Source organism: Myotis nattereri, assembly GCF_964212035.1.
Source record: "Myotis nattereri genome assembly, chromosome: 18".
NCBI classification, from domain to species: Eukaryota; Metazoa; Chordata; class Mammalia; order Chiroptera; family Vespertilionidae; genus Myotis; species Myotis nattereri.
This window is the reverse complement of record NC_138093.1, coordinates 24,033,233-24,057,533: the sequence shown is the minus strand read 5'-3', so window position 1 is coordinate 24,057,533 and position 24,301 is coordinate 24,033,233. Positions and strand designations below refer to the sequence as shown.

Below are 24,301 nucleotides of genomic sequence, written 5' to 3'. Positions count from 1 at the left end.
GGGTATTTCTGCTACGCTCATAAAGTCAAATGCCAGCATGAACACACGTGCCGTCTCTGACCTTGTGTCTGGTTCTGCTGGAGCCCCCAGCCTCTGGCTTTCTCTCTTCCTCTGATGTATTTCTGCCTTGCAGCAAAGGTAAGCTGCAATCATTTTCTGATGATGATGATGATGATGATGACGACGACAACGACAAGAAAGGCCTTCCTAAACAGAAAGGAAGTAAATTAAAAGATGCTTGTAGACAGCACCATACTAAAATCCCCCAGCCATTGAAAAGCTTATACTGTGGCTCCCTAGATGCCATTTCTGACCAAACTTCTACATCCTCTCTGAACTGTTCTTTTCACTAAAACTGAAATTCACTCAACATGTCATTCTCTCCTAAATCGGCACAATCCAATATGGCAGCCCTAACTATACCCAACAATGGAGCACTTGTAATTTAGTTTGTCTGAATTGAGATGTGCTGTAAGTATAAAATATATGCCAGAGTTTAAAGGCTTAGTATGAAATAAGGAACATAAAATACTTTATTTATAGTTTTTTTGTTTTGTTTTAATATATTTTATTGATTTTTTACAGAGAGGAAGGGAGAGGGATAGAGAGTTAGAAACATTGACAAGAGAGAAACATCGATCAGCTCCCTCCTGCACATTCCTCACTGGGGATGTGCTTGCAACCAAGGTACATGCCCTTGACCGGAATCGAACCTGGGACCCTTGCATCCGCAGGCTGACGCTCTATCCACTGAGCCAAACTGGTTAGGGCTCATTTATAGTTTTTATAATAACATGTTGAAATAACATTTTAGACATGTTGGGTTAAATATCTCATTAAAATTAATTCCACTTTTATATGCTTTTTTTAATGTTGCTGTTAGAAATTTTAAATTACATGTGACACTTGATTTCTATAGGAGAGGTAGTCTAGTTTTCTCATGTCTTCAGTGTATGTGTGTGTGTATGTGTATATAGAACTGTGTGCCTTCAACTAAATAGTAAGCTCTTTGAGGATAAGAACTATGATATACTTTTTATATGCCCTGTGGCATTCAGGATTCACAGATTTTATTAAGTTCATGTTTACTAAATTCCTGAGGACCTTCCTACTCATTCTAGCATATCAAACAAGATAAGTGGCAGTGGCTGTGTCTGGGGACCCTCGAGAACGGGGGGGGGGGGGGTTGGGGGGGAGGCAGGTCTGAGGGGAGCCTCACCATGGAGCAGCCAGGCCATGAAAGACCTCCACGGGCTCCATGGTCAAGGTGAGTTTTCCTTAGGAAACAGCTTCCCAGGCACTCAGTGCCCACAGACTCAGGACTGTCTGCCAGCTCTGCTAATCATTCACTCCCTTTGGCTTTCTTCTCGGCTACCTGTGGGCAGTGTCCGGTTTGGGGTGGGAGGTTCTTATCTTCAAAGCCGAGAGATCAGAGTGTTCATGTTTCAAAGAACATGCAGCGTTGTTTGGTGTGTGGCCAAGGTGGGGGCCTGAGCATCCAGGATGGGCTACTTGTCCTCATCCATGCCACTTGCAACTGCTGGGTCATCCCTACTGGGTCAGTGCTGCTGTTCTCTCTCCTCCTCTGGCCACTGGCAACGAGCTCATGGCTGCCAGGAACAACTGGGGAGACGAGTGTGGGAGCTGGAGTGAGCTCTACGGCCCCCACCTCACTGGGACCCACAGCCTCAAAGTACCGGAGACAATTAATGACCATATGCAGCCCCTCTTGGGACCTACAGGCCACATGATCTCTAGCCCAGCCCTGCTGATCCCCGGAGGAGCAATGGACCCTACGCTTCTCCCGGAGCAAATCTAAGAACCAAAGAGAATCCCTGGGGTCCTCTCCTTCCTGAGTCATAAAACCTGTCACTTCGAATCCAGCACTGAGCTTTACAGTGTGCTCCAAGTATTTTGAAAATTCACCAAATGGGAAAAACCAGTCAGGAGATAAATAAGCTCATGTCTGTGTAACAGTATCCATGCCCTTTTATTTTCACTTTAATAGAAAGTTCAACACTCGATTTTTATTTTTTTCAGTTAAGGAGTATGAAATTCAGTAAATCAAGGGAGAACTGGATTTAGAACCCAGATTTCTGGCTTCCAGTCAATGCATTTTTCCCACTTTCTCAGGCTGCCTTCATAGACTGTGTTTCTATACCTTAGTGGTGACAATGGTCACCTTCAGACTGTGGGATTACAGATGATTTTTTAATATTCTTTTTGCTTAGATGTTTTCTCTGGGTTTTTTTTTCCACAATGACTATATAATGAATAAAAACACCTAAAATTAAAATTTGAAATAAAGCAAATTCCTTCAGAAAGCAGAATTAAGCTTTGTTTTTCCTACTTGCCTTCACACTCAAATACCCAGCCCCACCAAATCTCTGAATAGCAAGAAGAAATCTAAATTATTGCCATCCGCGAGGGCAGAGAGAAATTTAACTTTTCTGGAATAAAATGGACTTGAGAAGAGTAGGTATTTGCTCAGAGGCAGTGCTGTGCGACCTGGGTGTGAATTCTCCTCCTTTCCACCAGGGGCGCTGTCAGCATGCAGGTGCCAACTCTCTGCTCACAGCATTGCTTGTACTTTGAGGGCAGATGATTTTGCAGAAGACCGTGATGTTAGCACGGCTCGTGTTGAGTGATAAACTTCCTTTCCCCTCAGTACCCCCAGAGAAAATCCTATTCCCTGTACTTCCTGTAATACACTCAGAACCATTTGTGGGCCCAGTGCATGCCTCACATTCCCTGTACTTTGTTCTCCACCATCCTCTGCCTTATACTTGTCTGGCTGTTACCCAATACCAAGGACACTTTCTTCCAAGGTACATCAGACATTAGTTATGGATAAATGAAGCTGATGGGCTAATTCATATTAAAATACAAAGAGCCAGCATCAGCTCATTGGAGTCATTCTTCTCGACAGTATCTGCATTTTAAGGATTATGCCCTAAATCCCTTATATCGGTAGGGATGCATCATGGGAGCAGAATGATATGAAATATTGAGGTCTTATAGTTATTAGACCTTAAACATTTGTGGTGAAGCAGTCTTTGGAACTGTTGCCTCTCTGCTGTATGATGGGCCTGAGGTCATTTCAGGTTAGTGTGGCAGCAGCCAGAAGTAGTATATGATGTGAAGCTAGGGAAGAGCTGGGACAAACCAAAACCTATGAGGACAAAATGGAGCCTATGTCTGCCTCTCACCACCTCATACTTCAGTGGCAGGTGACCTGCAGAAGAAATTGGTACCTTTCACACTAAGAGAAGGTAAGGGAGCTACAGACCTGGCTGTTGGTCATTCCAAGGAGGTGAGCCAGCAGATCAGTAACCAAATGCATAAGCTACAGTGGTCCCTGGCACCTACACCTTCAAAGTGTGCTTAGGTTGCTGCCTTACTCCCACCTTCAGATTCTCAGGTAAATTTCTCTTGTAGCCAGCTCAACCTGGAACCATTTAGGAAAGGGAATTCTGGGAAACATGACTCAAGCTTAGGTTTATACACTACAAAACCACCACTATCTCTAAAATCATATCAAAAGGAAGCTTTTTAGATCCAGTAGAGATGTTGGAGTGGGGGTAGGGGTGGGACAAAGATGTGAAGAGGTAAGGGGAGGAGGTGAAGGGAGCTTTCTTGGTCATTTCCATTTTCCATTGTCTATAAAAGAATAGAAAAGCCAGGTAGACAGTAAGTATGTATTAAATGGTTATATATCCAAATGTTTATAAATATATGTATCCAGAAAGAAAACCTTACAATTGGACCCAAGTTCTCAGAGGTACTGAATGATATTCAAGGGTCTGTGAGTGCCCCGGCTTCCTCTGGATATCATGGTAACCCCTACCCTATCCCTTAGTCCTCTCTCCTTCTGCTCTAAGTGCTGGGCAGCACAAGGGGAAGGAATCCAGGGGAGAAAGGGACAAGTGTGACCTGAAGTACCCCAAAGACCATAGAGGGGAGCCCCTAAAAACACATTCATCAACTTTCTTCTTTGGCAGAAGCCAGTTCCCAATGTACCAGAATGGAATGGAACAATGATGCTTTACACCACCAAAGGTGTAGGCTTGATTCAAGAAACATTTCCTCTCTGTAGGGGGGCAGTGGGAGGGGTGAGATGATAAAAGTTGGTGGAAGGCAATTCTTTCCAAAGTCCAGACCTTAGAGTGGCCCCAGAAGGTGTGGACGTGCCCAAGTTTTGTTCTTCTCTCTTTCGTGAAGAAGATCTGTAATTCAATGGGAACCTTTATCGGTCATGTGTACCCGGGGCTGTTTCTATTTTCATACGGACTGTATCAGGCAATAGTGGTCTCCAAAGCTGTGATATTCAATGACTCTCGCCTGAATCCTTCATGTCTTCCAAGAAATAAGGGAAGATGGGCCAAGCTGTGGGAAATATCCTACCGAGGTTTGCTGAAAATAGTGACTGGCTCCATCTTGATAGCTTATGAGAACAGCTGCATTAAAGGAGGGTTGGTCCTGATGAACAGGGAACTGCCACCGAGATTTATGCTCCCCAAACAGTGGCAGCACCTCACCATGTTCATCCTCCTCACCCTCAATGGCTGTGTAGATGTCACAAGCAAGAACTTGCTGCCTCAGAGGTGTGTGCTCCTAGAAAAAGGTGCCCTGGTCCTGATCTTCTACGTGCTCCTGATGCTGTTGGTGTCACATGTTCAAGATTCGACAGGGGTGGAACTGCAGGTTCATTCTCTACTCATCTTGGTGGTGTTCCTGCTCATGCTGGTGTTCACTGTTGAGCTGTGGACTCCCAACGCATTTCACCTTTCAATGATTGAGGCCTTTCTGTTTCTGATGATGGGCTCCTGGCTGATGCAGGCAGGCTTTATTCTGTACAGACCAGTCACTGGCTACCCATGGCAGGATGATGACATCAGTGACATCATGTTTGTCACCACCATCTTCTGCTGGCATGTGATGATCAATGCTTTGTGCCTGTTAGGAATCTATGGTGTTTTTTCCTTTTGGCATCATTGTTACAGTCCCAGGTCGAAGCTGACAGGATCCAAAAAAGCTCCATATTACGCAAACACTGAAGGACCCGTCTACCACTTGCTGCCAGAAGTGGAGCAGTCAGAGAAAGATGACCAGGCTCTTCTCCTCCCAGAGAGCTCACCCTGAGATAGGGCCCAGGATACCTGGCACATTGTCCATCCCTTCTTCCTCCTTGTAGGTTCTCTCAGACATGTGCATTGTATCCTCTTTGGTCTCCAATGAAGGTAATGGCCATGGAGAGCATTTGGTCTCCGTCTGCTGGTAAATCTCCTGAACTTGTATTTGCTGAGGAAATGAGAGGGGGCTGAGAAAGGGATGCTGAATAGATTGGTGAGGTGGGGGAAAGAGGACCAAGTGAATAGATAAATGTGCAAGAAAAGCCAGGAGGATTAAAAATGCAGTAGAAGGGAAGCCTTTTAAGGGAAGAGAGGGGAGTCCAGCAGTCATTCCATCTACCAGCTACTTCTCTGGGTACAAGTGATTGCCTTTTACCTGAGGGAGTAATGATTTCTTACAATTCAAAACTGGAATCATTCATGTCTCATCCTGATAAAGAATAGTGGGTATTTCTGTTTGCTCACCAAAATGGTTCTACCACATGGAGCTAGCATCAACAGAACTTTTGTCTCCTCCCAAAGAAAGCCCTTTAAGGATTGGGTTAATTTCAAATTAATAAAGTGAAACTATACTAATGCTTTAATATAGTAACATTTCAAATCTGTACAACTGAAATTTTTATAGAATCCAAATATTCAGTGTTTTCCTAACTTCATATTTTATTAGTCCTATTCCAGACAAAGCTCACCTAGTTCACCATTACCACCTTAGCACATGTAATTTACTAGGTCCTATCCATGAGTGTTGGCAAAAGTTCAGTCCTATTTCACAGAAAGCCGTCCCGCAGTCACATTTTTATCATGTTATCTGGTACCCAGCATAAGACCTACCTTCAACCTCACACCATGGAGCACCCCCAAGGAGGCCTTCTCCACTATGACTCTTTTGTTCTGGGACTCTTAGACACATTTACTAGACGCACTGTGTTCATTGGCTCATACAGCTGATACACTCTGCTTGCTCTGTTTCTGAGGTCCTTCCCCTTGGGGAGGCCTTTTCTCACCATCTAGAGTGTAGGCCATATCAAGTTACATACTTTCCTATGTATGAGCCAGCTATGTAGCATAGGTGATGCTTAATAAAGGCTTGTTTGCTTTCAAAATCTCTGCCTACAAGTTTCTTCTAAAAGTGTTGCCAGACAGGTCGGAAGGTCTGTGAAACTCTGGAAGCCTAAAGCCTAAGTCATCTCCTTAGTCATGTGCCCACTCTCTTCCTCATTCTTGGGATAACAAAATCCACTATTCTGTTTCTGCATTGTTTACTGTGCTAATCTATACTAATAAAAGGGTAATATGCTAATTAGACTGGGTCAACCAGACATCTTCCGGATGTCTAAGTTCCTTCCAGACAAAGCCACAGTGGTGGAGGCCAAGGCATAGGCAATTAGGAGTGATCAGGCCAGTAGGGGAGGGCAGTTATGGACGATCAGGCCAGCAGGGAAGCAAGCAGTTAGGGGTGATGAGGCCATGAGGGGGGCAAGCAGTTAGGGGTGAGATCAGGCTAGCAGGGAAGGGCAGTTGGGGGTGATTAGACCAGCAGGGGAGGGCAGTTGGGAGTGATCAGGCAGGCAGGCAGGCGAGTGGTTAGGAGCCAGTGGGATCAGGCCTAAACCAGCAGTTGGACATCCCCCAAGGGGTCCCAGATTGGAGAGGGTGCAGGCCGGGCTGAGGGATACCCACCCCCCATACACAAATTTTGTGCACTGGGCCTCTAGTTGTTTTATAATTCCCATAAGCATTTCTACAAGGAACCTCCAAAAAACGCTGAGACTCAACAGGTTGACTTGCCCAAGTCTTACAGCTAGCAAGACAGGAATTCAAGTGTAGGTGTGTCTGACTCAAGCCAATGACTATGTCCTCTGGGTCACTAATTGTGATTTTGCTAATGGCAATGGTGAAGGGAGTGATCCTTCAAATGAAATTGTTAAGAGAGAGAAAAGAGAAAAAAGAGCAAGCAGCAGTGCAAATACTCTAGGTTCCCCTAAAAGATGTCTCGTCACACTTTCTGTTCATCACCACCCCCCAGCCTTGCCCTCTGGGGTGAGAGAGAGAGAGAGAGAGAGAATGAATCTAGCTGACTCTCAACTTCTAGATGGGTCTTAAATTTTTGGGCTCAGATCTATGTGAGGGCTGAGGATAAGATTCGTTTGTGACCAAGTTTCCTGATTCTTGCCATTTCCCCTTAACTGTTGGTTCCTAGGCTTTTCTCAATGACCTTTTTTAGAGGGGACCTTCTTTCTCTTCATTTCCGGTACGCATTGATGAGAGAAGGCGAAACACCACAGTGCTGCTTGCTGCCCATTTCTAGACATCTGGCTTAATTTTATAATCATAAACAAGCCTCTGGTAATCAATTGATACCCACAGGATAATACCTCTTCAATATCCAGTATAGGTAATAAACTTACCTGTTATTAATTTACTATATTTGAGATGCAACAGAGAGGCCCTCCCCTTGAAAGCCAGTCAAGAAAACAACTTCCCACTCTTCAACTTGCAGGGAGACATGTAATTCTCACAAAATTCCACCAGGGGGCACTACGTTCACACCACCCCAGTTAAGCCTCTAGCTCTCCAACTTGGTAAACAAGTCTCTCAAGAAAAGGTTTAAAAAGCAGGGGTCAGAGAGGGAAGGTAAAGGAGATCAGGACAAATACAGAACCCGTCTAAGTATTGCCCAAGCATCCAGAAAACATACCCCAGGGCTATTTGTTTCCCATGAAAATTTGGCATGTGCATGTGAAATACACAGGGATTCAAATCAATTAAAGGGATGGGGATGGGGGAGAAGGACCTTGGACCCAGTTGAGGATATCTTTGGGAAAAGTACCAACTAAAAAAAGGCACACTCTGATCCTAGTAATGTTTTGACCGCAATGCTAAATCTCAACTTCTTCATAAACTTCAACAATGCTCCCATCAATAGATCCATCCATACATTGAGAATAAGCAACCCATTTTATCGGTGAATATCCCAGATTCACAAAACAGTGAAACTGGGGGCCAATTATTGAATATGAAATATGATCTCCAAAGATCCCTTTAAATGGAACCGTAAAACATTTTTGTTTCTGGTAATCCAGCTGTTCACAAGGAATGTATTGAATGCCCACTTTATGGAAGGCACTTAAACCCACAGTAGTAGTGTAGCACCTGGATTAGTCCCTGCACTTGGGTAGAGATTTCAGTGTTTTAGAGGTGGTAGTCCAGGAAGGCACTGTCCACAGCCTGACACTGCAGAACAGCGGTTCTCAAACTGTCAGTCGCGACCCCTTTGGCGGTCGAACGACCCTTTCACAGGGGTCGCCTAAGACCATCCTGCATATCAGATATTTACATTACGATTCATAACAGTAGCAACATTACAGCTATGAAGTAGCAACGAAAATCATTTTATGGTTGGGTCACAACATGAGGAACTGTATTTAAAGGGCCAGAAGGTTGAGAACCACTGCTGCAGAAAGTGAAAGAGAGTAAGGCTCTCAAGGGAGTTACACACTGGAAGCACACCGGCTGTGAAAAACTGCCCTAAGATGACATCAGCAAGCTACTGACTTATTGAGGCCTCCGTTTCCTCACCTTTAAAGACAGAATAATATGAACATCTAATTCCAGAATTGCACGGCTTTAATTTTCCCAACAGTACTTGTTTTCCCATGTTGTTAGCTAAGATGAACTTAATGCTTCCCAACTCTGCAGTTCCCTACTGGAAACAAGATTTGGGGTAGGGCTTAAAGAGACGCAAACCCTCAGCCATAACATGGAGCTTGAGAAACCAAGTCTTCACTGTATTCGAATGACTTCAAGGAGCCTTCAACAAAAATCAGGCTAAAGAAACACAGCTGAGGTTTGAACTTCTCATTTTCTAACCTGAGCTTAAGAATATCAAACAATTGACCCAGCTGGTGTTGCTCAGTGGTGAGAGTGTCAGCCCAAGGACTGAAATGTTGAGGGTTTGAGTCCGGTCAAGTGCATTACCTTGGTTGCAGGCTCCATCCGACCTGGTCCTGTTGGGGCACGTGTGGGAGACAACCAATTGATGTGTCTCTCTCTGTCTCTCTCCCCGTCCCTTCCATTCTCTCTAAAAATCAATGGGGGAAAAATATACCGGGTTAAAAAATTAACAAAACAAAAAAGAATATCAAACAATTGGGAAGGATATAAAGAACAATTTCTCTGTGTTCAGTGTTGGGTGCTGAATTAAGGTAAAAGCTGGTCTTCCCTCCTTTAATTGTGTAATGAAATTAGAAAGCTTGGCCACCTGCAGCTCCTTCCCTAAATCTGGTTTAAGAGTAATGACATTAACTCCCAAGACTGTTCCTTTCCTTCTTTTGGATTTTTGTTTTAAGATTATACAATGGTCTATTCTTCTGAAAAGAATTGGTATTGATTTATTTAAAAACAAAAATAGTTGACGATTTGGGGTTGGGTTTCCAGGGAGTTTCTGAAGCCGGGGTCTCAGCTGTGTGCCTTTAGCCTGATTAAAGGGTTTTGTCGAATGCCTACTGAAATCATTCAGATGAGGGGAAACCTCCATTTCTCAAACTACATGTGATGGGCTGACGGTTTGGGTCTGATTGAGCCCTACCCCAAATCTTGTCCCTCAGGAGTGCAAGGCAGCCATGCAGGCCCTGGGAAGGTCCCTCAAACCGCCAGATTAAGGGCTTCCTACCTGCAGGGTGAGAATGAGTCCTTCAAAAGAGATAGAAATTGAAAGGTGAACTCCCAGGTAAACCCACCCTAGACAAGGCCTTTATTTCAGGCAATAGAGCAATATTGAAGAAATGCTTTTAGTCCCCAGCCATCCTTTGATATGGAACAAAATCTTTACCTGGCCCTAGCTGGTTGGGTTCAGTGGATAGAGCCTTGACCCAAGGACTGAAGGGTCTCGGGTTCGATTCCAGACAAGGCCCCAGGTGATCCCCAAGGCAACTAATCGATGTGTCTCTCTCACGGCAATGTTTCTCTCTTTCTGTCTTTCCTCCTCCCTTACACTATCTAGAAATCAATGGAAAAATATCCTCGGGTAAGGATTAACAAAAAAAATTAAAAATTGCTCTCCCACTCCACCTACCCCTTGGACACACGGACTCGACCTAAGAGGCAAAAACCTGAATTTGCAGCACATGTAATAGAACCCCCTGTCGGCTCTGATACTGAGTGTACCAAGAGATAGGAGAGCACATAGGCTCAAGCATTCTAATGCCCTTTTCACCGAGGGGGTGGGGAACGGGGTGGGCGGCCATTTGGGGAAGGAGCGGAAGGAGAACAAAGGGCAGCAGACACAGCAAAGCCAAACCAGATGAAACAGGCTGTTCTACTTTTAACTTCTCCAAAAGTACAGTCTGGGTTTCTGGGGGTGAACCAGTTAGTAACAGGACTTTCTCTTCCCTCATACCCTTTTAAGATTCCCAGATCAGTCCCTGGACTCCTGTGAGCCCTACTTGGGTTGGCTTCAGTAAGTGTAGGGTGGACCGAGGAGGACAAGGCCTCTTGCTCCCTCCTGAAGACTCAGCACTCGTGTACTGTGTTGCTAGCACTGACAAAGTATGTCCCTGGTCACAGGAGTGGCTCAAAGCAAATCCATTTCCATTCTTGGAAAAGCAGCTCAAAACCACATGGTTTCTTGGTGCCGCTGTCCTATCTGTGTGGTCAACAAACACCACCACTTATTGAACACTCACCCTGCATACTATTGGGAATTACAAGATGAGTAAACTGCTCAAGGATGTTAAGCTACCTAGCAAGCATTCACAGGACAAAATATGACATCATAAGCTACAAAAACACTGCACTTGCTACTACTCCATTTCCCGTTATGTTTGCCATTCCCACCTCAAGCGCTGGATAGAGGTGGTCAGGAGAGTAGAAGGCTCTGGTTTATGCTTAGGCAGTTTGGCATCTGGATAGCAACACCTTTTTAAACAAGAACATCTTGTTTGAAAGGACCTTTTCACTTCCTCACCTCCCCCTCCTCAACCAGCTTAAACTCAAGACTTAACAGAAAGAAATGGAATGAAGACAGCTCACTGTTACCAGGTCTAAGCCCACTCTCCGAAAACAAACAGTGGAGCGTAAGAGAGTTAGAAAGTTGTACCTAATGGGTTGTTATGAGGGAAGAAATAATCCAATCTCTCCAGATTACATTTTATCCTATAATAATCATAAACACTATGTTCCAGATACTATACTAATTTACTTGCAAATGCTGTCACAATTAATCCCTACAATATTTTGTAGGCAAGGAAACCGAGCCTTCATGTGGCTAAGTAACTAAGCCAACACAAAGCTGGTAAGAGGTAAAGCCCAGGTTTGTCTGACCTGAAGCCCCAGCTTTCAACAACCACATGCTAAGATTCCAACAGGCAGCACTGAAACTTAACATGGAATCCCTTACACTTGCCGGGCACTTTACCCAGTCCAGAATGTCACCTGTCCGAAACATACCAAAAGCTCTTTTAAGATGAAGGTTGCACTACAGTAATTTTAAAGCACTACAGTGTGGAACAAACTCTTAAAGGGGAGGGATGTTGACCAAGAAGCCACGTTGTGTGTTTGTGGTCACAGGCAACATTTTTTTTTTGCCACATTTGTGGTACAAAAAATAACTAAAAGAACAAACTTCTTCCCTTCCTCTTCTAAAGGCACTGAAAACATGCCTTCTCAATCTTCAAACAAAAATAAGTTTCCAACACTGGGGCTCCTGAAAAATGTAATAAAGGCCAGATACCTTCAGATGGACTTCAGAGAATAAAAATAGAGAATGATTAAGTAATAAAATTGGTGCATATATATCGGTATGTGTGTACATATATATGTATATGTACATACACACATACACAATTACTGTGCATCTGTTGACAAGCATCCATTTCGCGATTGTGTTTGTCTATACATTTTCTTAACCACTGCTGCAAGGCTGAGAGGGGGAAGGATACTGACTCTCTTTCCAGATTAAAAAGGCGGCGCAATAAAATTACCTGAAAAGCAAAACCAGGGAGGATTTGTTTAAGGAATCCTAAATTTTCTACCTACCCTAGGTCTATTCCAAAACCTCCCTTTCCTTTTAGCCGCCCTTGGGGAAGTTTGCACACAGAGAATTTCAATCCTGGTGGGCAACTCTAAAGGTTCTCTCTTGAAAACCTTTGTTTGCAGACAAGAAAACTTGGGCCCAGAGAGACTGACTTGCTTTCCGTGTAACAGAAGGGGAATCAGGTCCCTAGCTTTGTTTCGCCTGCTCTCAGGTTCCTCTCTATGGATGGTATTATAAACACAGCACGTTGACTATTAACTGTGAGCTCGAAGACATCTGGTCATTCACCCAAACCCACCCAGGCCTATCCCGGGAGGCCCCCTCGCTGCGCCGACCTCTCCGCCCGCAGGCCCAGGGCTTTCCGGCCCCTGCGCCCTGCGCCCCTCTCCATATGACACGAGCGCGGAGAATGGGGCTGGGAGGGAGGGTGTCTCTAACAACAAAAGGCAAATTTATGTTCCGCGGGGTCAGAATTTCGTACGGGGTCTGCAGTAGGACCTCCTGAAAGACAGGACTCTTGCAACTTAATCCAACCTGACGGCTGCAGGGACGGAGGCTGCGGGCGGCTTGCTGCGCGCTTCCAGAGCCCGGTGGGCGCGGCAGGGACGCCCCGCGGCGGCGGGCGGAAGGCGAGGGCACGCAGGGTCCTTCCCGCAGGAACTCGCCCCTCGTGACGCAGCCCGCCCTGCTTCCCGCCCCACCCCTCCCCTCCGCCCAAGCACTGGCGCCCCCTCCCCTCTCCAGCGCTCCTCCCCCAGGGCCCTTTCCCTTTCTTTCTTTCCCGGCGCGCTCGCCCCCTCCCCGGCGGCGCCGCCTGTGGCCCAATGGCCGCGGTGCCCGGGCGCGCATCAGCCGACCCGCCCCGGCTGCCGGCCGCTGGGAGCCAATCAGGGTGCCGGGGACGGCCCGGGCCGCCGATAAAGGGTGCGGGCAGCGCTGGGCCCCGCAGAGCCGAGGATGGGAGAAGAGCCGAGTGTCTGAGCAGCACTCCTAGCTTCCTCTCTTCTCCTCTCTGCACCTCGCTCTCACGGCCTGCCCGCCCTGCCCCCCTGCCGCCTGCTCGCCCCCCAGGTAAGCGGCGCGCGGGTCCCGGGGACTCGGTGGCGCGCGCCACCCGGCCGTGGAGTTCGGCCCCTTCCCGCTTCCCGGCCTCCGTCTGCCCCGCGGCCGACGGGCTGCCTCGTGGGCTGGCGCCGCTCCGGCTTCGGGGGGCCTGGGTTGGCGACGGTGGGGCGCGCCGGTCGCCTGGCTTGGAGGAGGGCGGGGACTTGTTTTGATCGGCCTCTGGCTGCCGGCGGCCCCGAGCGCCGCCCCTGGAGGTCGCTCGGCGGGCGGTGCTGTGCGCGCGGTGGATGGAGTCGCCGGGTGGCCCCTGCGGGAGCGCGCCCTCCTCCCCCGCGGCGGCGGGCCTCGGCGATCGTCGTGGTCTTGATGCTCTTCTAGCGGCCTCCGTGGAGGCGAGTGGCCGTGTTAGTGCGGTCAGCGCCGGCTGCGGTCCCGTCCCGGGGACCTGCCACTGTGACTGAACAATGGGGACCCCGGGCTGCGGCGCGGCGGCGGGCCTGGCCAGTGGAGAGGCTTGGCCTGGCCGAGGAGAGGCGGCCTCGGCGCGCTGTCCCCCAGCCTTGGGCCTCGTAGGGGTATGGCTCCCACGGCCAGGCCCTGAGATCAGGCCGGGGGCCCGAGGGGCGGCGGGGCACCAACTGTCGGGACATTTCAGTAGGAAAGGGCTGCTCTCAAAGTGGATTATTCCGACTACCCCGGGGGTGGCCCAGGGGTCTTCTCCCGGAGCCGCAGATCCTCGGTGAAGACAGCGAAGCAAGATGAAGATGACCGGGAGTCCATTTCCTCCGAGCAGCCCCCCAGCTGCTTCGGCTTTGTCGCCTACTCCATGAACAACCCAGGAGAGAAATCGCGAGTTACGATGAAGACCACGAGCCACCAGCATGCGTATTCCGGCGGGTCCTGGTCCGATCGCTCTCTGACTCCCTCGCTCTCTCCCGCTGCCTCTCCGGGCTCCATTCCCTCGCCACGTTCGACTCCCTCGCCCCGGAGCATGTTCCAGCCAGAGCGGGACAAGGAGGACAGGCACGAACGCCACTCCAAAAAGAGAAGGGCCAAAGAGTGCAACTTCAACGACCCGCTTGACCTTCTGTGGCTGGGGTGAGTGAGGAGACCGGGAGGAGGCTCTCCAGCCAGCGGCAGCTGCAGAAACAGCAGGACCCTGTGTTCCTCCTCACCGGGTCAACTAGGCACGCCGTGGCACCAGGTGATACAGTAAACAACTAGGCTGTTGGCGACCAACGTGTTTCACGGAAAAGAGCAGAAGATCCAAGATCATCCCCCACCCAGGCTGATGGGAGGAAGTGGGCTTGGTGTCTGGGAGGAAAGCCGGAGACTGGGTTGTGTAGCTTTTATTGGGAGCTGTGAAGGGATCGGGGGATTTGTTCCTTCTGGACTTAAGAAGCGGGTGTGGGGGTGAGGGTGGGATTTGACACTCCCACCGAGTCTTCTAAGACTGTCGGCAAAGGGCGACTTGAGAGGCGAGTTCCTCTTCCCCAGGGGAAGGGCGAAGATATTGGAAGAAGCTGATGTTTTCAGCTGGGTAAACATGGACGGTTGCCCATAGAAACTTTGTCATTGTACTTCAGAGTTGCCCAAGTCATAGGAGGAGAACAATATGTTCCCTTTTGAGCCACCCCTGGCCACCGAGGGGGTGGGGGGGGAGGGAGCAGTAGAACTGATTCCTCTTAGGTTTTGTGGCTGCAGAGTGCCTTCTTTTCCGAGGTTTTGTGGTGTTGGTTTGCAGTTTCTAGCAGGCGTCAGCTTTTGAAACTGCACATCTTTTTCATGTATTAGTGGGAATCCCCTCATTCCTTGAAAAGCTCTCTAGTGGAAATCTCAGCATGTCATTCTCAAACTTACCTTCTTGAAGTGAGAATTTTGGCTTTGACTGATGGAAATGATGGCTGCGTGCATCTTAGGATCCAACTTGGATCAGCTATTTTTTAATCTTGGTGACTATAAGGACTGCAGCTCTTTTAGGAAGCCACCGGTTTTTCAAGCCTGGCTAACCCCCTTGTTTTATCCTACCTACTATCTGAATGAGGTTCCCCCCCTCCCCCCTCCAGGGTTTGGAGGAATCTTCAAAACAGGTTTTTTATTGACATGCCCACTAAGGATGCCAGGCAAAGGGAAGACTCACCCAGAGACCATGGCAGCCAAGCCTTTCTGTGGCTGGATTTTGTTTGTATTAGAAGACCACGTCTGTTCTGTAAATTTGTGTTTCTGAACTTCTGTGTCTTTTGTTTTGGGTTCCCTCCCCTCCTCCCCAGTGTCTTAGTATAAAAATAAATAAATAAGTAAAACCATTTCCCTGCCATGGCCACACTGAGAAAATAAAGCTTAGCCCTCAAGATTCTAGCTTGAGGAAGCTTATAAGGAGGTTTTTGTCTCATATAAATCTTTAATCCCCCCAAAAGCAGAGTAATAAATAGACCCTTGAAGTATGTAACTTCTGAAGGGAGGGGGTCACCACTCCCTCTGTGACTTCTTGATTTCTTTTTTTTTTTCTTTTTTTAAAATATATTTTATTGATTTTTTACAGAGAGGAAGGGAGAGAGATAGAGAGTTAGAAACATCGATCAGCTGCCTCCTGCACATCTCCTACTGTGCCTTGACCGGAATCAAACCTGGGACCTTTCAGTCCGCAGGCCGACGCTCTATCCACTGAGCCAAACCGGTTTCGGTGACTTCTTGATTTCATTGTCCTTATAGAGTGATTCCTGTAGAGGATCCTTTTGGAATTGGTGTTCTTCATTTATTTATTTTCTTTTTCTCACCAGAGCAACTTCCACCATGTCCACCTCAGCGAGTTCCCACTTGAACAAAGGCATCAAGCAGATGTACATGTCCCTGCCTCAGGGTGATAAAGTCCAAGCTATGTACATCTGGATTGACGGTACTGGAGAAGGACTGCGATGCAAGACCCGGACCCTGGACAGTGAGCCCAAGAGTATAGAAGGTGAGCAGAGTGGGGAGTCTGTGCTGGGTGGGCAGTCTGAGACCAAGCCACTAGATTGGGCCTCTTTATTGGTCTGTTTGGAAAGCTTTTCTAAGGCAGGTCTTTTCAGACTTCACTCACTCAACATTAAGCTCTTACACTGCCTCTAAGCGTGGCCACAATGGACTCCTTTATTTCAATGAAATCTTGTGTGTAAGTCAGTATATATAAGACAAAAAATAAAGTCTGGTTCGGGGGTACAAGGGGGCTGGATACTTTGCGGACTTGGGTAGCCTTTAGTTGCCTTAAGGGCCCCCCAGGAACCCAGTTTGTTAACCACTGCTCTAATCTGACTGAGACATCTACTTTACAAACTCTTTGACTACTGTTTTGAACTCATATTATTGGGGTTCTAGATGCAAAGTCAACACCCTAAAGTGCTTTCTTAAAAGGACCAGCCCATTCATGTGTTTGAGAATCATTGATTGGCTGCCTCCTGCACATCACACACTGGGGACCAAGCCTGCAACCCAGGCATGTGTCCCAACTGGGGAATCAAACCATGACCTCCTGGTTCATAGGCCAACACTCAACAGCTGAGCCACTTTTGGGAATTTTTAAATAATCTGATTACTTGTTCCACTAACAGTCATTATATGAGTTGTAGCCTTTATTTTTTGGGTCTAGACCAGGGAAGCCATCGCCCTCTTCCTTCTAGAAAAAGGGATCAGAGAACAACTGTCACCTCTTACCTACTTTTAGGATAGCTGCCTCTTCTGAGAACTTGCCATTTGAGTGAATGAATGACCATAATATAAAACATACCTTGTGTGTCTGCTATGTGGCAGGTATTAGAAAGACATTGGGGGTACAGGTAAGAGTTTGGTTTGTGCCTTCGGAGAACTCAGTCAGCTGGAGAGAGGAAGAGACCGGCCTTTAAGCGGGAGAAGTGGATAAGTGCTGTGGGAGCATCCTTGAATAAGTCATCCTGCTGGTCAACTGTTTCCTCATCTATAAAATAAGGACAGACCATAGACCCAGTCAGGGAGGGGGTGATGAATCAGAGAAAGAAGAAACACAGATGATCTAGTGGGGGAATTGAGAATCCTTGTTTCTCCTATTTCGATATTTAAAATGATGACTGACTGCTGATGTCAGAATATTTCCATTTGTCTCCTTGGTGTCCAGTGGTCTTATTAAGGGAAGAACCATCATTCATAGATTGTTCTTGTGACTGTTATTTCGTTAAGGAAGTGATGTGAGGGTCTTACTAGAACTCAGAAAGAACTGTAGGGCTACGTGCACACGTCACAGTGCATATTAATAGTGGCAGACATGCATCACTGGCTTTCTGGAAATGGGAGTGTAGACGGGTGAGTGAAGGGCTGCGTGCTGCCTGAAAAGCTGTGCATTTTTAACTTAATTTTCCTCTCTTTACCCCAGAGTTGCCCGAGTGGAATTTTGATGGCTCTAGTACTATGCAGTCTGAAGGCTCCAACAGTGACATGTATCTTGTTCCTGCTACCATGTTTCGGGACCCTTTCCGCAAGGACCCCAACAAGCTGGTGTTCTGTGAAGTCTTAAAATACAACCGCAAACCTGCAGGTGTGTATCGGATAGATATGGATACCCCCACCCCAATTCATGAATGGAAGAACGGGGAGGGAGAGGCTATTGCCAAATTAGTAATGGACTGTCTCAATGTTTTAGGAGTCGGGGGGAGGGGGAGGATTTGGGGGTTGAATGTGCATCTCTCTACCTTGAACTTCCTCATTCCAAATGGTAAAGTGGGCCATCCTCCCATGGTCTCCTGTTGGTTGCATAAAATTGAATTCTTCTAAGTCTGTTTGCTGGTGGAGTCCCCCGTGACACAGTCCGGCCTGCATGCCTGTAGATTTTAAGAACATGGTTCTGAAGTTAGAATGTTGGGTTTGAATTTGGGATCTGCCACTTCTTAGCTATGAACTTGGGCAAGTTACTTATCCCTTATCCTTCATTCCCCTATCCTGATTTTAAAATGAGTAATAAAATCCATCTCCTAAAGTCGTTTGAAGGATTAAATGAGTTAATATATGCAAATAATTGAGAGCAGTTTGACATCAACTATTGGTTGCTGCTTCATTCCAGACATCTTTTCTTCCTTGTCTGTCCACTGACTGAACTATGAGCCTCTTGGTTCATTGATAACATACGTTTACCTCGAGGTTTGCTGTAACTGCACCTTTGGGTTTCGTCAGGCATGCCTATCGTTCCCAGTTCTCGGTCATTCATCTTTTTAAACTCAGCTGAAATCTCACTTCTGTGTAGTCTCTTGCTACACTTTGGCACTGAGACTTTTTGGCAAGTCACTTAGTTTTGTAATGCCTTTGTTTTGAGAGCCCATATCATTGTGGTAAAGGGCGTGAGCTCTGATGGCCAAGACAGTCATGGGTTTCCTGGCTCTGCTGCCTGCCTTGTAACCTGGACAGGTCACCTAACATCTCTGAGCCTCATTTTCTCACTTGTAAAGGTGGAGATGTCTAATACCCTTCTCAGGGTTGTGAGGAAGACTTGGTTGTGGATTTTTCTTGATGTAGACCTCTTTAAATGGGTCCTGGAGCATAGTTAAGCAGTCAGTACGTCTGTATTTACTTATTTTAAAGTTCCCTTCTTGCTTAGGAATTGTTTCCAGTTGAGCTCATCTCATTGTAATGTTTTTCTTTTGCACTATCCAATTCTTTATAACTCAGCACTAAATCTTCTCATCTGAAATGAATTCAAGGCTCCCAATGCACAAGTGATTCAATAAAAATTGTAGGTTTGGTTCTAAATGCCCAAGAAACTAGAAATAGGTCTGGCTGTACAAGCGGCTGTCTTGTCAATAGACAGTGTAAGTGCCTGGCATTGGGTACTTACAAGGTGGCCAGCATGCTGATAAGGTGAACACTTGCACTTTCCTGGAGCCACTGTCGTGTGACTTGATTATAACAAATTTTGGGGATCCTCCCTACAAGTGTTTAATTAGAGCATCTCCCATTTACCTCTTTTACACCAATGAGACCCAGCAAGGTAAACAGGGCCAGTTTAGCTTTTTCTCAACACTTTGGCTGCGTGGATTCGCAAGAACTTCTTTTTTCCCCACCAGCACCGAGATTCAGTATATTTGCCCAGATGTCTCTAAAGCAGTGGTTCTCAACCTTCTGGCCCTTTAAATACAGTTCCTCATGTTGTAACCCAACCATAAAATTATTTTCATTGCTACTTCATAACTGTAATGTTGCTACTGTTATGAATCGTAATGTAAATATCTGATATGCAGGATGGTCTTAGGTGACCCCTGTGAAAGGGTCGTTCGACTGCCAAAGGGGTCGCGACCCACAGGTTGAGGACCACTGCTCTAAAGGATTGTTGTCTCTTTTTTTTTTCTAGAGACCAATTTAAGATATACCTGCAAACGGATAATGGACATGGTGAGCAATCAGCATCCCTGGTTTGGAATGGAGCAGGAATATACTCTCATGGGCACAGATGGGCACCCTTTTGGCTGGCCTTCCAATGGCTTCCCTGGACCCCAAGGTAAGTCTCCTGGGTGAGAGGTGAACTTGGCTCCTCCCCGGCTGCTCAGTTGGTGAGGAAAGTCTCTTTCCCCAGAGATGGCAGTGACTCCTTGTGGATCAAAAAGCTATGGGAGTGTCCCTGAGACTGGCTGGAATAATACTGTGCCCTCATGTTACCCAGACCCAAACATAGATGTTTAGCCATTGATACTGGGGGGAAACCTTTGGCTCCACTGAGGAGCCCCCTGCCCTACTGCCCCACTGCCAGCTGAAGGCGGGGACAGTGATTCCGGAGAGCCAGTGTTAGAGCTTTCTGATTGCCGACCTTGGGCTGTTTATTCTAGGTGGAAAGTGGGGGGTGTTCTGGATTTCCTCTCTCAACATTTCGTCTTGATGCCTCTACAGGTCCATACTACTGCGGCGTGGGAGCAGACAGAGCCTACGGCAGGGATATTGTGGAGGCTCACTACCGGGCCTGCTTGTACGCTGGCATCAAGATCGCAGGGACAAATGCCGAGGTCATGCCCGCCCAGGTAAACGGCTCTCATCCGCCGCTTTCCCCATCACTAGGCAAGTAGAGGCTTTTTGGTAGCAAGGGTGGCTGATGCTCCCCTCCTTAACCCAAAACCTAAAAGGTTGGATGGACTAGAGGGGAGAAGGGAGCGGGTTTCAGAGCTTCTGAGTGGGGTGAGCAGTTGGCTTTATGTTCAAGGCCAACCTTCTTGTTCTCTAGTGGGAATTCCAAATAGGACCCTGTGAAGGCATTGACATGGGAGATCATCTCTGGGTGGCCCGTTTCATCTTGCACCGAGTGTGTGAAGACTTCGGAGTGATCGCAACCTTTGATCCCAAGCCCATTCCTGGCAACTGGAATGGTGCAGGCTGCCACACCAACTTCAGCACCAAGGCCATGCGAGAGGAGAACGGTCTGAAGTGAGTGCCTTCTCCTGCTGGGGGCCATCTTATTTCTGTGTGAGAAGACTTGCCAGGGACGTGATATATTGGGGATGAGTAAGCCAGACTTCTTAGTTCGGACCTTAGCTTTTGCCACTTGGCTTCAAAAACTGTCTTCTAATCCTGTGGTCCTGTTCCTATTTGAAAAGTGTCAAAATGACTCCAGGAATAGAACTCAAGGGTGGCAATAGGGAAAGTTGACGTAGCTTCATGGCATGTGAAAATCTTTAATAAGAACTAAATTAGTAATAGTACAAGCATATGAATGAACTTCATGCTTATGGGTGAGAGAAAGTCTGGGATCTTTTCATTCAACAAATGTCAGGTACTGGGTGTCTGGCACTATTTCTGAGCACCCGGACAGGCCAGGAACAAGAGGAGCATTTGCTCTGCTGGAGCAATGCGGAGGTGACTTGGAAACTGGGAAAAGTCTTTGATAGATAAGTCACTCCATTCTTGAATCCGTACCTACTCCTGCCTCTGAAGGACAGATTTCCTGGGAACAGGTGGACGGACCCTCATCTTCTCTGTTTCCTCTAGGTACATCGAGGAGTCCATCGAGAGGCTGAGCAAGCGGCACCAGTACCACATCCGAGCCTACGATCCCAAGGGGGGCCGGGACAATGCCCGGCGCCTCACCGGATTCAACGAAACCTCCAACATCAACGACTTCTCCGCCGGCGTGGCCAACCGTAGTGCCAGCATCCGCATTCCCCGGTCTGTGGGCCAGGAGAAGAAGGGGTACTTTGAAGACCGCCGCCCCTCTGCCAACTGCGACCCCTTTGCAGTGACAGAAGCCCTCATCCGCACGTGTCTTCTCAACGAAACTGGCGATGAGCCCTTCCAGTACAAAAACTAAGTGGACTAGACTTGCAGCCATCCAGCTCCTTCTAATCACTTCTTCATCCCGCGCCCACTCTCGCCCCTCAATTGTCATAACAAATGTAACTCAAAAGGGCAGAATATCAAGGTCTTTTTTTATTCCTCCTGCCCAGTTAATATCTCTTGCTTTCTTTGGCCAGGTTAGCGGGGTCAAGTTCTTAGTCTTTTCACACACACACACACCCTTTTTTTCCCCTATCACTGAAGCTTTCTAGTGTGTTAGTGGGGAGGGGGCGGGGAAACATAACCACTGCTTCACTTAATCAGGTGTTTGTCCAACAGGCGTAGCTATCTGGACAGTGAGCATAGTATTTGTGAAGGGAGGGGAAGGGCCTTTTTCTTCTTTGAGGTAGCTGAAGGGGGTAGGAGTGCTGGGCTTGCTCTGTGACTAGGTTAGAAACTCCCTTTGGTTGGGAAGTTCCATAAAAGGTTATAAGCAGCTTTCTAATGAAAGTGAGAATGAGGAAAGGGGGGGCAGGGCAGCAGGCAGGAAGCCCTCTTACCTGCCAACTGTGACCCCTTGGCAGTGACCTGCTTCCCTGGCCTGGGGCTGAGCGCCCTCACTGGAAGGCAAGCTTGGCATAAAGGCATGGGATGGGTAGCCCTACCTTCGAAGAAAAAGTTCTCGTTGCTTGGTCCTCCGTTTATAACACAAATCAGAGTAGTATTTTTATATTTAAATGCAAAAACAAAAAAATTATATATATGGGTGTGCAGATCTGTGTGCTTTTTCTAAAGGACAAAACCCGTTCTGGTCGCTGGGAGCCAAAGTTGAGGCGAGAAGTCTGATTAGAAATAAGGCTCACCTTTTGAGGGGAGGGGGTGAGGGTGGCAGTGCTCGAGAAGTTGGCTCGTCGGGGCTGTTAAACACTCACTACCATTTAAGGGTTTCTCTGTGCCCTGCCTGCCCTTCTGGACACGGGTCGGCTAACAGGAGCAAATAACAGTCACCCGAGCCCCTTGGCTTTGGATTGTAAAGACACATGTATGCACAGGGGTTTAGAATTATGAGTTGGCTGGTCAACTTGAGCATGTATGTTACTGACAAGGGGGGTATTGGGTTATTTTCTGGGGGACTAGCATGTCACTAAAGCAGGCCTTTTGATATATTAAAAAAAATTTTTTTTTTTTTTTAAAGCAAATCCAGTTTAGATTTTAATCATACTTGTAGGGATTTGAAGTCTCTTACAGAATTGCTTGTTTGCTCCCACTGTCTCCTTCCTGTCTGCTCCTAGAGGGGAGGGGGACAAGACTGGGGTTAAACACTTGTAATTTTGTATCCTGGTGTCTGTTCTGAGTGTGAAATATTCCTTTTCGTTCGTTAAGATACTGAGGAGTTATTTTTTTCTTTTATAATAAAAAACAAACAAACCCCACCTTCATCCCTACTGTTCCTGGCTGTTTTTGTGTTGGCTGGGGCAGCAAGCTGGCTGTGGTTTTTTTTGCCGTGACGACATCTCATTACCATGTACAGTATGTTCAGGGTTAGATAACTCCTCGTTGTAAACAAACTGTTAACTGCCCAGAGCAGCTCTAAATCAAGCTAACATTTATATCTTCTGACTTGCTTCTTTTAAATCCCTGTGTGCCATTTCATTCCCTCTCCTGCCAAAAAGGGGGGTGGGGGGGCATGAGTATTTCAGAGGCCAAATAAGTTCAAGTTTACCTGTTTTTGGAATTAAAAATCGAGTCATATTGCTGAACAACTCTTCCTTGTACTTTGGGTATTTGGCATTTCTGGATGAAGACATATCTCAGCCCTAGAGACATAATAGAGTACAACCCTCCACCCCAACCCCTTGGCCTCAGAGCTGGGCTCTGACCTACCACACTGTCAGGTTGTTTTGAACCACTCCTCTGCCATAATTTTATAGCAGCCTGAAGTATTTGTGTTGTTAGCTGGTCTCGATTTCATCCTCTGCCCAGCTGCCAGTGATTCATCTAAATGGCAAATATTGACCGCGTTGCTATCCTGGTTAAAGCCTTCCGAGGCTGGGTGTGCTCAGGGTCAGCCAGCCCACATAATGCCCTGGATGGGCCTTCCCTTGCACTAGACCAGTGGTCGACAAACTGCGGCTCGCAAGCCACATGCGGCTCTTTGGCCCCTTGAGTGTGGCCACGAAGTTTCCATCGCACTGTATGTGCGCACCCGCACGTGGTATTTTGTGGAAGAGGCACACCCAAGGGGCCGCAGTTTGCCGACCGCTGCACTAGACCAGCGAGCTGCCTATGATTCCCCAAAAGCTCATGTTACACCTCCGTGCCCTTGCTCTTGGTCCCTTTACCTGGAAGTTCTTCCACCTTCTCCTGGCTCATTCCTGCCTTAGTTCATTTCTACCTCAGGCCGGGTAGGAGCTCCCTCCGGCTCCATAGTGTGTTGTACATATTTCTAGCAAAACCACTTACTCATCCAACACTTGAACCTAAGGTGTCGGGTATTGTGGCCAGTAGTAATCACCACATCTTGTTCATATTTCTGTTTTTAAAGGTGATGTCCTCAGTCAGTTCGGAGTTAACTGGGGCCTGTTACAGCGAACAAATGAGTTTTCTTTGGGCAGGTCACTAGTTTGCTCCAGTCTTCGGTATTTTGTTTTAGATTTTTCGAGGATGGTTGGCTCCAGGCACAATTTGATTTTCAAAGTAGGATGGATGATCTTACCTCTGAATTTGCTGGGTCTAGTCCCAGTTTGCACCTACTGTTTCAGCGTGATTATTAAGAGTGCCCCCCTATCAGTGTCTTCCTGGTTTCACTGATAGATTA

At 47.2% G+C, this 24,301-nt stretch overlaps 2 protein-coding genes across 4 annotated transcripts; both read left to right on the top strand.

Moving 5' to 3' along the window:
- Window positions 1-4,236: 4,236 nt before the first annotated feature.
- Window positions 4,237-5,142, top strand: TEDDM1 (transmembrane epididymal protein 1; the record flags this gene model as incomplete). The annotated part of the gene is made up of 1 exon (XM_081111921.1): window positions 4,237-5,142. One exon carries the CDS (start codon window positions 4,237-4,239, stop codon window positions 5,140-5,142), a length of 906 nt encoding a protein of 301 aa, XP_080968047.1.
- Window positions 5,143-12,962: 7,820 nt separating this feature from the next.
- GLUL (glutamate-ammonia ligase) lies at window positions 12,963-22,922 on the top strand. Of its 3 annotated transcripts, none has more exons than XM_081111875.1 (7): window positions 12,963-13,236; window positions 16,011-16,189; window positions 17,612-17,773; window positions 19,577-19,723; window positions 20,110-20,237; window positions 20,438-20,637; window positions 21,199-22,922. In XM_081111875.1, the coding sequence occupies exons 2-7, from the start codon at window positions 16,024-16,026 to the stop codon at window positions 21,515-21,517; spliced, it is 1,122 nt and encodes a 373-aa protein (XP_080968001.1). In that variant the 5' UTR covers window positions 12,963-13,236; window positions 16,011-16,023; the 3' UTR covers window positions 21,518-22,922. The 3 variants fall into 3 exon arrangements, with proteins under 3 accessions (XP_080968001.1, XP_080968000.1, XP_080968002.1); XM_081111874.1 differs by having other exon boundaries at window positions 13,113-14,328; XM_081111876.1 differs by lacking the exon at window positions 12,963-13,236 and adding an exon at window positions 15,448-15,610.
- Window positions 22,923-24,301: the final 1,379 nt, after the last annotated feature.